Raw genomic sequence first — 13,491 nt, forward strand, 5'->3', positions numbered from 1 at the left:
CTTCTATTTTTCAAGCAAGTTCCAACATAAAAATTTCAGAAATATAATTATAAGATCACTTTTTTAAGAAATCAATAACAAACCAACCATATCTAACTTCATCTCAAGTAAGGTCCAACAAATCTCCTTCATTCTAAATGGAGCAGTCGACATCCAACCTATCCTTTGTTCTTTATGACACTACTAAATATCTAGAAATTACTTGTAACTTCCTTTAACACGTTCAATTTGATCGAAAGGTATATGCTTGACAGGAAGCAGTTCAGATTCAAAGTAAAAACTAAAGGAATTTCATATATATTGTAATAACAAAAACATCTCTTGCATTGTCCAACTAATCAACCATCAAGGACCTGAGAACAGAATCAAACAAATAAACACCTCTCTGCCTTATTTTACATGAGATATATAAAGAATAACATTGATTTACCCATCAAAAAGATCAATTTAACTGAATTAATTTCTAAAAAAATAATGGTGTACCTACAACAAAAAGACATTCTCAATCAGTTTTTATTTAACATTCTGTTAGAGGCAATTTACATGATGCCCTTTAATTTTCTTCTGTTTAATGTGGAGAACTGTATTTCTTCTCTATCTCTTGAAACTTGTTGCTCTTTCCTAGTTTTCAGAGAATTATTGGTTGTCATTTTCTTTTAGTTAAAAAACCTGGCGTATTATCCTCTAAGTCCAACATTTCATCTTAAATGTTGTAAGAATTTATATTCTTCCCAATTCCTATTTTGCATGCCCAGTGTTTCCACCACTGTATGTCTCTTTACCCCTCATGACCCAACAAAATGCATGTAAAATTCATTCAGTGAAAGATAATTCCAAACAGATAGAAAACCAGTGATGATCTTTTCAACTGGGTGGACAATAAAGGGAGAAAGTAGTTTGAGTAAAGAGTAATATGAAAAAGTTTCCTCTAGATGCAGATGATAGATGAAAAATAAACTAGACTGCAAATAATAGGCCATGTTTTTGTACCTACATACCCAGCCATAAATTACAGCAAACTAAACAAGAGAGTTTACTTCTAAAGAGTAAAATACCAACCACTAGGAGTCTCATTAGCATCAAGGAAATTGTTACCAAATTTTACCAATAGCCTCTCTTCATATATACTCATCAAAAGATGTAGTTGCATATTCTTATCATGAGAACTAACCACTTCATCAGAATTATGATTTCAAGATACAGCCACCATTACTAGCAAGCGAGCCGCAAACTTCCTTCTGGAATATTTCTTTTAAATAAGAAATGATGTCAGGAGGAGAAGACTTTGATACGCGAGAAGAACCATAATAGGTTTTCATAAAATCCAACCATGTCATAAAGCATAAAAACAAAATAACACCCAACCTGTTATTATAAAAAAAAAAAAAAACGGGAGTTAGTATAAAGTGGTGAGATCCAGCATAAACCCTTACAAAATCTATTGCAAAACAGAACTTTGAAATTAAAATATATTAAAATATGCACCTGTAAAAGATTAACTATCATATAAACAGTAGGTATTGAACTTCAACTAGTGCTGGATGGGCATTCTCGCGCAAAATGCCCAGACTCCCCACATTTATAACACGCTCCACCACCTCTTCCGCCTCCTCTTCCACCGCCTCCCCATCCTCCACCTCCACCACCCTCTTGGGTGCAATCCCTAGACATGTGACCTGACTCACCACACTTGAAACACGCTCCACCACCTCTTCCGCCTCCTCTTCCACCGCCTCCCCATCCTCCACCTCCACCACCCTCCTGGGTGCAGTCCCTAGACATGTGACCCGATTCACCACACTTGAAGCATGACCCACCACCTCTTCCGCCTCCTCTTCCCCCGCCTCCCCATCCACCTCCACCACCCTCCTGGGTGCAGTCCCTAGACATGTGACCCGACTCACCACACTTGAAGCATGCCCCACTACCTCTTCCGCCTCCTCGTCCACCGCCTCCCCATCCTCCACCTCCACCACCCTCTTGGGTGCAGTCCCTAGCCATGTGACCTGATTCACCACACTTGTAGCATGCCCCACCACCTCTGCCACCTCCTCGTCCGCCTCCACCCCTCCCTCCACCTCCATCACCCTCTTGAGTGCAGTCCCTAGCCATGTGACCCGACTCACCACACTTGAAGCACACCCCACCACCTCTACCCCTTCCTCGTCCACCACCGCCTCCATAGCCACTGCCTCCACCTTCTTCTGTATTATTGTCTTCATATGTACTACTTCCACCCCAACTTTTACCCCCACTCCCTCCAGTACCTCCCCATCCACTTCCACCATTAGTCCCTCCCCATCCACTCTCACCACCAGAGGGAGCTGCATTCTTCCCATGACCAGAACTCCATCCAGAATTTTGATTTCCAGATCCAGTTGTGACTCCCCAACCACCTTCAGTTGCATTGCTTTCTTTGTTAGTACTATTTCCACCCCAACTTTTACCACCAGTTTCATTTCCAGATCCAGTTGTGACTCCCCCCCAACCACCTCCTGTTGTATTGCTTTCATTGTTAGTACTATTACCACCCCAACTTTTACCACCATTTTCATTTCCAGATCCAGCTGCGACTCCCCAACCACCTCCTGTTGTATTGCTTTCATTGTTAGTACTATTACCACCCCAACTTTTACCACCATTTTCATTTCCAGATCCAGCTGCGACTCCCCAACCACCTCCTGTTGTATTGCTTTCATTGTTAGTACTATTACCACCCCAACTTTTACCACCAGTTTCATTTCCAGATCCAGTTGTGACTCCCCAACCACCTTCTGTTGTATTGCTCTCTTTGTTAGTACTATTTCCACCCCAACTTTTACCACCATTTTCATTTCCAGATCCAGCTGTGACTCCCCAACCGCCTCCTGTTGTATTGCTTTCATTATTAGTACTATTTCCAACCCAAATTTTACCACCGTTTTCATTTCCAGATCCAGTTGCGCCTCCCCCCCAACCACCTTTTGTTGCATTGCTCTCTTTGTTAGTACTATTTCCACCCCAACTTGTGCCACCTATTTCATTTCCTGATCCAGTTGTGACTCCCCAACCACCTTCTGTTGTAATGCTTTCTTTGTTAGAACTATTTCCGCCCCAACTTTTACCATTATCATTTCCAGATCCACCATTATCGGCAGCTGTGACCCCCCAACCACCAGTTACGGGATTGCTTTCTTCATTTGTATTATTTCCACCCCAACTTTTACCGCCAGTCCCTCCCCATCCACTCCCACCACCAGTTCCTCCCCATCCACTCCCACCACCTGAAGTACCAAACCCACCACCATCATTGACATCAACGTTATCATCATGAGAGAAAGAGCTATAGCTAGAACCACGGCCACGGCCACGGCCTCTTCCACCTCTACGTCCACCACCGCTGCTCCACCCTCCACCTCCACCACTCTCTTGAGTGCATTCCCTAGCCATGTGACCTGACTCACCACATTTATAGCATGAACCACCTCCCCTCCCTCCCCCTCCACCGCCCTCTTGAGTGCATTCCCTGGCCATGTGACCTGACTCACCACATTTGTAGCAGGAACCACCTCCCCTCCCTCCACCTCCACCGCCCTCTTGAGTGCATTCCCTAGCCATGTGACCTGACTCACCACATTTGTAACATGCTCCACCACCACCACCGCCTCTCCCACCACCTCCACCACCCTCCTGAGTGCATTCCCTAGCCATATGACCCGACTCACCACATTTGTAGCATGTTCCACCACCACCCCTCCCACCACCTCCGCCACCCTCTTGAGTGCATTCCCTAGCCATGTGACCCGACTCGCCACATTTGTAGCATGTTCCACCACCACCGCCTCCCCTCCCTCCACCTCCACTACCCTCTTGAGTGCATTCCCTAGCCATGTGACCTGACTCGCCACATTTGTAGCATGTTCCACCACCACCGCCCCTCCCTCCACCTCCGCCACCCTCCTGAGTGCACTCCCTAGCCATGTGACCCGACTCACCACATTTGTAGCATGTTCCACCACCCCCGCCACGACCACGACCGCGGCCACGGCCACCCCCACTGTCATTGTAATCTGAAAGGCATAAAATAGATGAGTCAGACCAACCAAAGTACACAAACAAGAAATGGAGTAAAAGTATTGATAATGTTATCTCCTGAGAAATATTATGTCCATAGAACTTAAAACCCTCCAAACTAAAGATGAACTTTAGCCACTTTCTACCAGGAATGTTTGAATGAGTAATGATAACCAATTTGACATGATGATAAAAGTGAATGTGTATTGGAATAAAAACAAATAAACCATGACAACAATATAGTTTCCAGAAGAACATACTGCTGAGAAACACAAATAAAAACTTAATTTTGATAACATTGAAACAATACTTATGAAGATGAAATTTGTATAGTATGCCTGAAACAAAATAGACAAATATTTCATGCACATGCATATATGTAGTTGAAATATGTCACATTTAACTAAAAAAAGTCATGCCATGAAGATAACCACTATATGAAGTTGGGAAGTTAATCCACCAACCACCACCATATTCATGTCCGGCATTCACCATATCTTTGAAAGAAAAGCAATTCCCAACACATAGTATTAATATTATGTAGACGGCTTATACGGAGCCTATTCAATTTGTTTTTATAACACTAGATTAAATATGCATTATATGGAAGTAAAGGAACTAGTTTCTTGGAAAGTTATGAAAGGCTCGTTATGTTTATTAGTGAAAAGAAAAAAACTCAGCCTTAGCTTCAGAGCTATAAATGAAAGAAGGCTTTGGTACGAATGAAAATAGTAAGGTCAAGAGATTGTAGTAAAGCAAAATCTAAGCAGGGCCCTTTGCTTATCAAATGAATTTTGAAACAAGTACCTATAAATTTGAATAACTCCCCAAATTTAAATATTTGTAGGACATAAATTTAATCAAGTTTAAAAAACATGTCAAAAAATAGAATGTAAGCTCAAATGAGTAGATAAACAGAGATCTTCATTTACCTTTTGATTGGTCTTTCGCTCGTGTATCATTGATATGATTCTGAAAATATCCCATCAGCTGCTCAACATTATCGAATATTTGCTTCCTGAATCTGAATCCTTTTGGATGAACAGCAATAAACTCATGATGTGGATTTGTACTTCTAATGTAAAACAATATAAAAACGCCAGGATACTCATATGAAATGCCAATGCCATATGGTATCCTGTTTGGATATTCCTCCTTCTCGTGTTTCAACAGTTCGTCAACTTCAGCTTTGGAGCCTTTCTTAAATTTTCGGAAATTAATCAAATCATTCAGATGAACTACCATTGGGTTGACATAGAGCTCAATAACCTATTGTCAGAGCAGCGGAAATTATTGACTGAACAAAAGAAGTGAATTTCTAGATAAACAAGTGCAAACAAAAAATCTTCTCTAGGTAATAACTATCCCGGACAAATTTAATATTAACAGGTAATTCCAGAGTCTATCATAATCTAACACTAATTAACAAACATGTTCTAAACGTATTGCCATTTTTTTACTATGCAAAAATTATGTACATGATGTAGTATATCATGATATCAAAAACCATAATCCCAGAATCCATGACCTTCATATCATGACTTGTTCGAGGAGACATAAACACACACCGAGAAGAAATTTCAAAAGTGATAAATTGACATGTATGAACTTATAAGTGAAACCCTATATAAGAAAGAGACATCCAGAAGATTAAGCCATCTGAAATCTGAGTTAAGGATACTGACCTTATCTATGCTCTCGTATATTTCCTCTCCTATTTTTAATGTCCTTCCAAGTTCAACCAAGCTATTCATATCATCACTCTTCCCACCTTCCAAAATGTCTTTGTGTACATAAAGTGCATCAAAATATTTAAGAGATAGGGTCAAATAACATAGACCCCTTGAACTTGGGTGGAAAATATATTCCCCAACGGCCTTATCTGCAAGGAACTATTCAATAGAGAAAACATGACATAAATATCTCAATGAAGTGGCTGGAAATGGAAATGAAATGAACACAAATATCAAGCAATAAATATCTCAATGAAGTGACTGGAAATGGAAATGAAATGAACACAAATATCAAGCAACAAATATATACCTCCTTTGCCTGATCTGCAGTTATATTCTGAAAATGGGGATGAGAAATTTTTCTCGACAAGAAATTTTTATTTGCATCCTTTTTGTCTGTTGACTCTTGTTGACTTAGCAAGTCGATGTTTCCTTGACAATAATAGGGATCCTTGTCGCGGAAACTTTGATCACCAACACTCTTCATACATGTCAGATTAACCTGGCATCTACTCTTATCAATTAGTTTGATCTTGCATTTCAGCACAACGCCTTCACGCAATTTTTCCGTCAATGGTATATCCCCAATATCATCTGAAAAGTCCTCCTTAAACAGTACTCCAGATATTCCAGATTCAAGCACACAGAATGCCTGACGAGCCAGTACACGACGAACTGTTGCCTGAACTCTTTCTCCTTCAATCAGTGCAACCCCTGATTCTCCAGTTACCATGTAGAACTCATCCTCTTGAGTCGGTTCCTGATAAGGGCTTCTGGGATCTTTAAATCCATGGACTAGTTCCATTTTTATGTCAAAAAGAGTAACTCTTTTGTATTCACCTTTTTCAGTTTCCATTCTGTCAGCATATTCATTAAGATCAAAACTCTCTAGCAGTTTTGGATCATTTTGAATACATTCAATTGCATTCAGTTGGGTATCATTGGCATCAGCATAATCTTTAGTAACAACAGCTTTAGCTAATTCCTCAGCAAGACTATATGATTCTGGATGAATTCTTGTGCGGTCAAGGATATTGCCAGTAGTATCAACAAAATTTGGTTCATCACAAGAAACCTGTAAGAAACCAACAGCATTGCAGAAAACCCTTTTAGTGTTCAGTCCAAATTTGGCCAAGTCCTTCCGATTTCTCACATCTGTACCTCCAAGTAGTTCTCTATGCAAAACACCAGCTTTCGTGGGTCCAAGACCAGAAACAAACAGCAAAGGTGCCAACAGCCAGTCATGTCTAATTCCCATATTTATGTCTATACCTACTTGGTTAGTAATATCTATCATGATCCATTCAATCATCTCCATTTTTTCATCACTTGAAAGGAATGTCTCCAGAGGGTTTAATTTCCAAGACAATACCTCTTTATTGACTCCACAGAGTGTTGCAACCATTGCCAGTGGATTTAGAAGGTAACGTCCAAGGGCCACAGCTCTCTTTACAATGCCTACAAAATTTTAAAAACTGTATAACTATCCAAAAAGAAACTCCTAAATGTCAGGATAGAGATGATAAAAACTTAAAACTAGAAATGGAGGCTCGAAAAAAATAATTAAATTGATTACCATATTGTCTGGGGAACTGGCTCATTGATATCTCTGACTCTTCATACAGATGCGGCAAGCCTTCGTCCCCCAATACAACTGCTGGTAGTCCATTCATATCTTGACTGACGTCTTGAAAATTGTCCTCAGACATCATGGAAATAATCTGAATGATAATAATATAATAAAACTCATTGAATAACAAAATAAAGGTGCCAACTCATGCATAATATTAGGGGCGGCAAACGGGGCATGCCCACCATGTTTAGGTCCGCTCCACAAAAACGCAAAAACGGAGCGGAGCGGGCATAATGGAGGGTGTGAACCTTAAAACTTGGCTTGCCCAGCAAAAATTGAAGGCGGGGCGAGTGCGGCCCTAAAACCTTGACTCGGCCCGCGAAATATGGGCATAACGGGCGTGCCCGGAGGGATGGGCTTGTTTTGCCACCCCTACATAATATAATTAAAATAGCACAAGTAACACTAAGAACCAAAGATGATTAACATACAGCATCAATGTTACTTATCAAGAAAACAGATGACATTTAAAACTGTCACTATATGGGCGAAAATTAATAACCTCCAATGCGGGATTGCAAAATGCAGAAATAACGATATAAATTACAGGAACTACAACTCATTAAGGAAGTTCAAACATAAAAGGAATTACTTAAGTAAACAAACAAAACCACACTTACAAATAAAAATATATATAGACACACATACACATTATATTAATATACATTATCCTTGTAAGAAAACAAATTATTTCAAAAAATAAGGGTATCTCACACAGGCAACTACACTCCATAATGCATCCACAGTAATAACCAGTATAAGCCTCCGTATCAGCAATATACAACAGACACTCATAACCCTAATAATACCACTAAATTACTACTTATATCCCACATACTACCAAACTAGTACTAACAACCTTAAAGCAGCAAACTACTACTTCTAAGTTCTAACTCTAGAACTAGACTAAACTTCTATTATAACCCTAATACCACTAAACTTCACAAGGGTTTAGCCTTAGCATTGCATACTGTATTAATACCGTATTAATTACAAAGTTTACCCTTAGCATTCAGCAAGGCACTTGCTTCCTTCCGCATGAAACTCAAAAAAAAATCTGAATGGTATATGACGTGCAACCCATGATAATTAGAAAGAAAATAAAAACAAAGAAATACAACAAAAACATTTGAGTAGGTCATTAATGTCTCAATTGGAACCTACACAAATACAATTTTCTCTTATTGAGATGCCCGCACACCAGTTTAGGATACAGTAACAGTTTCAGTCTAACCATAAAATCCCATCACTCTTTATGGGAAGATGGGATTAAAGTTAAACTCGAATAATACAAAAAAAAATGGTTCATCCAGTAAGACGTAAGAATAACTCACCTCATTGATGTCCTCCTTCAACCTTATACAGGTCGCATTGGCAGCTCCTAGTACAATAACCTTAGGTCGATGAATTGTTAGGAACTTAAGGACACACTTCTGGTCACTTTTTTTGCGCTGCTGGTCATTGACATTCTGAGATCGCAGTGTCAGTGACCCGGCATGCATTATATCAACCAACTCACCTTTAGAATCCAACATGACAAATGTGGTACCTGGCTTACCATTTCCCCAGCAACAAGCTACTACTCCCCGCTCTTGTACAGCAGCATTGTCATTGTTTAGATAGGGTGCCACAGAGACTCTGTTCCAAAACTGCATCGCATACTTCATTAATGAGCAGATTTTGGCCTTAGCATTTAACAATGCCCGTGCTTCCTTCTCCATAGAAGGCAAAAGAATGCTTGAAATAGTATCCTGCAGGATTGATTTACGCTGCTCATTCCAAAGTTGAGTAGATGTTCCTTCACTGTCTTTGAGATAAGCATCGTTGAAGATCGCCATCAACTCCTTTACAGCATCATCAGGCAACTTTATTTCAACTTTAAGAAGTTCCTCTTCTTCACCCTTCTGAATGAGAAGCCATTGAGAATCCTCAAACTTCAAGAGAGGTTTGTCCTTCAGCCACTTAAATCCAGCAAATTCATGAAAGGAATCTATAACTATATTTCCTTTCAATGTAGGGCTAGTTGATACTAAAGCCTTATCCATAAATATGCTGCGGACTTGTTTCCTGAAAGGTATCTCGCAGCTTAACATCAAGGAAGCCTGAAAAATAAAATTTTAGTGTAAGCTAAGCAATGACAAATTAATTTGATAAACTTATGGAGGACCAATTGATGAACTCAACAGAATACCATGTGCCTGGCGCCTTTAAGCACGGCTTCTGAAGTTTGAAAAGTTTCACATGTATATATGACAGCCATCTCCTCTGGAGATTCCTCTGGATCTTCTTCACTCGCAATTCCCTAGTATACAAGAAATTCTCCAGTTATCTATCAATCAAAAAACAAAAGGAATTATGAAAACATTAAGACACAGGCCAACAAAAGCAAAAATTTACCACTTTGTTAAGAGTAACTACAGAACTAAATTTCTCAGGATTTCCAATTTTCCTAGCAAGTGAAGACAATCCTGCCTTTCTGCAATCGGAATAGTATGTCTTCATCAGAGGCCTTTTATAACCACTACTTAAGAACTCGTCAGCTGGTGGAAAATACAAATTAAACTTCATATCAACATCATCAATCTCTTTCTCTGTTTCAGCCTTCTCGAGCATATTGGTGATCGAGTCAAAAATCTGCTTGTGGAAAATGGATTCCTCGGCAAGGAAAGACATTTGGCATTCATCCTCAAAATGTTTGTTATAGTATCTTTGGAGCATGCTCTTTCGTTTCTGAAGATGTAGCCATTTTATGTCCAATTCCTTGATTATCCAGAGTATCTACACTCAAAATGGACCCATTTCGTCATGCTCTTATACCGTTATGCATAGAGTTCTTTAATTCACTTAATTTACAATTTTAACAATTTATATTTTTCCAATGCAACATATAAATCCTTAAAAAAAATGCAACTACTTCTAGCTTAAGTCATATCATACAAACAATAAAAACAGAATTAAAATTACCTTGTGCCAGTTCAATTTAGGTTTTCCCTCACCGTCATTCAATAATGTGCTTTCTGAGTCATCCTGTTTACTATCTCTCAGAAGACTGGGGCATTGTTCTTTACGGTACATGGCAATAAACGGAATCTAAAACAGAATAAAGAAACTTTAGAAAACTAAAGGAATTTCGTCCAGCACACGTGACCCAAAAAAGTAATTTAAATCATGTAACTCTTACATCATATTTCTTTATATGATACAATTCCAAGAACCTAACAATATCCTCCCTATTTACTGAATCACCTAGTCCACAGGATTTGGCCTCACTGAACAATGGATTTATGTTGGATGCAAGTTGGCGTAGTATCCAAGAACTTTCTTCTTCGATACTCATTCTGTCAACTGGAATAGATCCTACAATGTCCTCAATCATCTGTAGAAATTAAAGAAAGATTAAATTTAAATCGTTTGTAGAAATTAGAGAGAGATTAAATTTAAATCACAATTATGATTGACAACTATATATTAGTAATTAACAAAAATCATTGAAAGCAACCTGTATCCTCTCAGGTAAGTCTGAATCAGCAACAGAGTTACCCTCTCCAGCTACGTCCATATTTTTAGGATCATCGCCTGACTTACCAGATCTGCGATTGGCTTCTTTTGAAATTGAAGATGAATGTTTCGTGCCTTTAAACTTTTTTGGTCTATAAGTCAACAACAAAATCCAATATTGAAGGGCTAATAACAGCAAGACATTATAAAAACTATCAGAATATTATCCAATCATTCATGTTAATCATGATATAGTATACCTGAGAGAATCTCCCTTCCCATACATAGCAGGCTCGTCGTCCACTATAAAATCTGACATATCATCTTCAGCATCTTCAGACTCTTCGAAAAGATCATTAAGAGATCCTGGATGATTATTCAAATTTAAATTAATTTACAAACAATAGTAAACGGAAAAAAAAATCCAGATGAAAACTGAAGATATACAACGCAGAATTGTGTTCCAAACAGCTTGATGGCTATCATGTCACACTTGTCCAACAAGCAGCCATCATATGAAACTTAAATTATCATAAAAAAGGGGAAGCAAAATACAAGATGACGAAACAACAAGCTGATACTGATCACCTTCATCATCAGAAGATTGTTCCATCGGCTCGGTAACTCTGCCAGTCTTTTTAAGCCTCTTGAGCTTTCCATCATTCTTCGAATACCAAATGAAGAAAAAAGATAAATTATAAAAAGCAAACTCTCGGATGCTTGTACATCATTTAAGTACCAGTTATAAAAAAGCAAAAGCCAAACCATTTTTTTCTTGTTCTCACGTATCAATTCAAGATCATCGTCGTCAAGAACAATGTTTTTCGATGATCTCCTGAAAATGGGTAACACCAACACAGTATTGAGTCAATCCAAAGCAATACATAAATGTGAACTTGCATTAAATGTAGGAAAATATAATAACTTTCTCTTTTTCTTCTTTTGTGATTGCTTAGAATTATCTTCTTCACTGCTAGCTTCCTCGTCTTCATCACTACCAACTAAAAACCCATCCACCTCAAACTCATCCATCTCTTCATCTGCTTCACCAAGTCAAGAAAAAAAAAACCGTCAAAACATTTTTCCAACAACATCCTCAATAGTACTAGTCTCACAAAACCTATAAATCCCGCATACTACCCAAGCCCGGCACAAAAACACTGTATAATTAAGAAAATATGACATACACATCACTATAATAATACATAAAAAAATTATTCTCTTGCTCAAACAATTAATAAATGTAGCACAAACACCTTAGATAACACTCATGAAACAGTCACATGCAGATTCTTTTAGATTTTAATCACTTATATTTTCTTAAATTATACATGTGAAGCACGGACACTCCGAACATGACCTCGACGCCGCCACGGCAACACCGGTCATAATTTGAACAAAAAATGAATAAACTAAACGTAATTGTTGGTGCAGATGTCTGACACACACTGACACGCCTTTTTTCCAAGGTGACTGTGCTACATACCATTTTCTAAGTGTCAATATCGTGTTTGTGCAAGTGCTTCATAACAAATACCAAAAATATCTTTTACAATCACATATACTTAAAAAAACCAAAAAATATATTAACAAAAATCGTTTGATTTTGATCATATTTAAAATATAAATAGCATCATTGCATTTTGGTATAAGAGCATTGTTACATTTTTCATGTATACTTAACAAAGTTCAAAAATCAACACATGCAATAACAACTATTCAACAAAAAATTGAAAACAAATACTAAATGAACTCTTTCACTGAAGCTGATTGAACCTAAATTCATGGAGTTACCGTCATCGTCTTCGGCAGTAGAAGCTAATTTCCTCTTCCCTTTCCTTTGGATTTTCTCTGAAAAACAGAAACACAAATCAGAATCATAGAAATGAAATTAGCATCAAAAAAATCGACGATAATTGTAATGTGCGTAGCTAGTGAAACGCAATGTAGACATTTCTCACCTTGTTCATCTTCTTCGGGAGTGGATTTTTTTCTGACTCTCGCCATCGAAAATGAAAAACCCTAACTCTTGAGGAAGGGTTTTGAGAAGTTATGTAGAGGTGAAATGAAAACGAAATTGGTGATTGTGGAAATGGAGAGAGAGTGAGTGTGAGAGTGAGGTGTGAGAGTAGGTGTCGCGTTTCGCGTTTTTGTGAAGTTTAACGGATGATATTTTATGGACGATCGTGCCCTTGGTTTTTTGGTTTATTTACGATAATGCCATTGGGGTATTTTACTTGTTGTGCTAATCATAGTAGTTGAGAAAATTTGGGGTTTGGTGTCTAGTTTGGAGTGGCACAAGTGGCAATATGCATGTCACGCTTCCATGTGTATTTTTTAATTTTTTTTAAGTACTAGTATTTCTTATTTGAATTATTTATCTATCATTTTTAGAGAAAATAGTAAAATAGATGGTAAGTTACTCATTTATCCTTCATAAGTAAGTTACTAATTTAGATGGTAAGTTAATAATTTTTATTATTTTTTATTTAAATAAGAGTTTAATGTTATGCATTGTCCGTTAAAATAATTTATATTATCAATGCATCACAACCACTAAATTATATTATTTTA

The 13,491-nt window shown here is 38.1% G+C and overlaps 1 protein-coding gene across 2 annotated transcripts; it reads right to left on the bottom strand.

Annotated features, from left to right (window-relative positions):
• Positions 1-807: 807 nt before the first annotated feature.
• LOC131593575 (transcription elongation factor SPT6 homolog) lies at positions 808-13,061 on the bottom strand. Of its 2 annotated transcripts, none has more exons than XM_058866142.1 (18): positions 12,879-13,061; positions 12,712-12,768; positions 11,843-11,957; positions 11,683-11,752; positions 11,506-11,581; positions 11,178-11,283; positions 10,919-11,069; positions 10,601-10,795; positions 10,384-10,509; positions 9,817-10,197; positions 9,611-9,721; positions 8,754-9,521; positions 7,363-7,507; positions 6,097-7,244; positions 5,739-5,945; positions 4,986-5,322; positions 1,486-4,049; positions 808-1,365 (listed from the first exon to the last, which is right to left on the bottom strand). In XM_058866142.1, exons 1-17 carry the CDS (start codon positions 12,922-12,924, stop codon positions 1,528-1,530), a joined length of 6,561 nt encoding a protein of 2,186 aa, XP_058722125.1. In that variant the 5' UTR covers positions 12,925-13,061; the 3' UTR covers positions 808-1,365; positions 1,486-1,527. The 2 variants fall into 2 exon arrangements, with proteins under 2 accessions (XP_058722125.1, XP_058722124.1); XM_058866141.1 differs by having other exon boundaries at positions 11,843-11,960.
• Positions 13,062-13,491: the final 430 nt, after the last annotated feature.

This window comes from Vicia villosa, linkage group LG3 (assembly GCF_029867415.1).
Source record: "Vicia villosa cultivar HV-30 ecotype Madison, WI linkage group LG3, Vvil1.0, whole genome shotgun sequence".
Taxonomy (NCBI): Eukaryota; Viridiplantae; Streptophyta; class Magnoliopsida; order Fabales; family Fabaceae; genus Vicia; species Vicia villosa.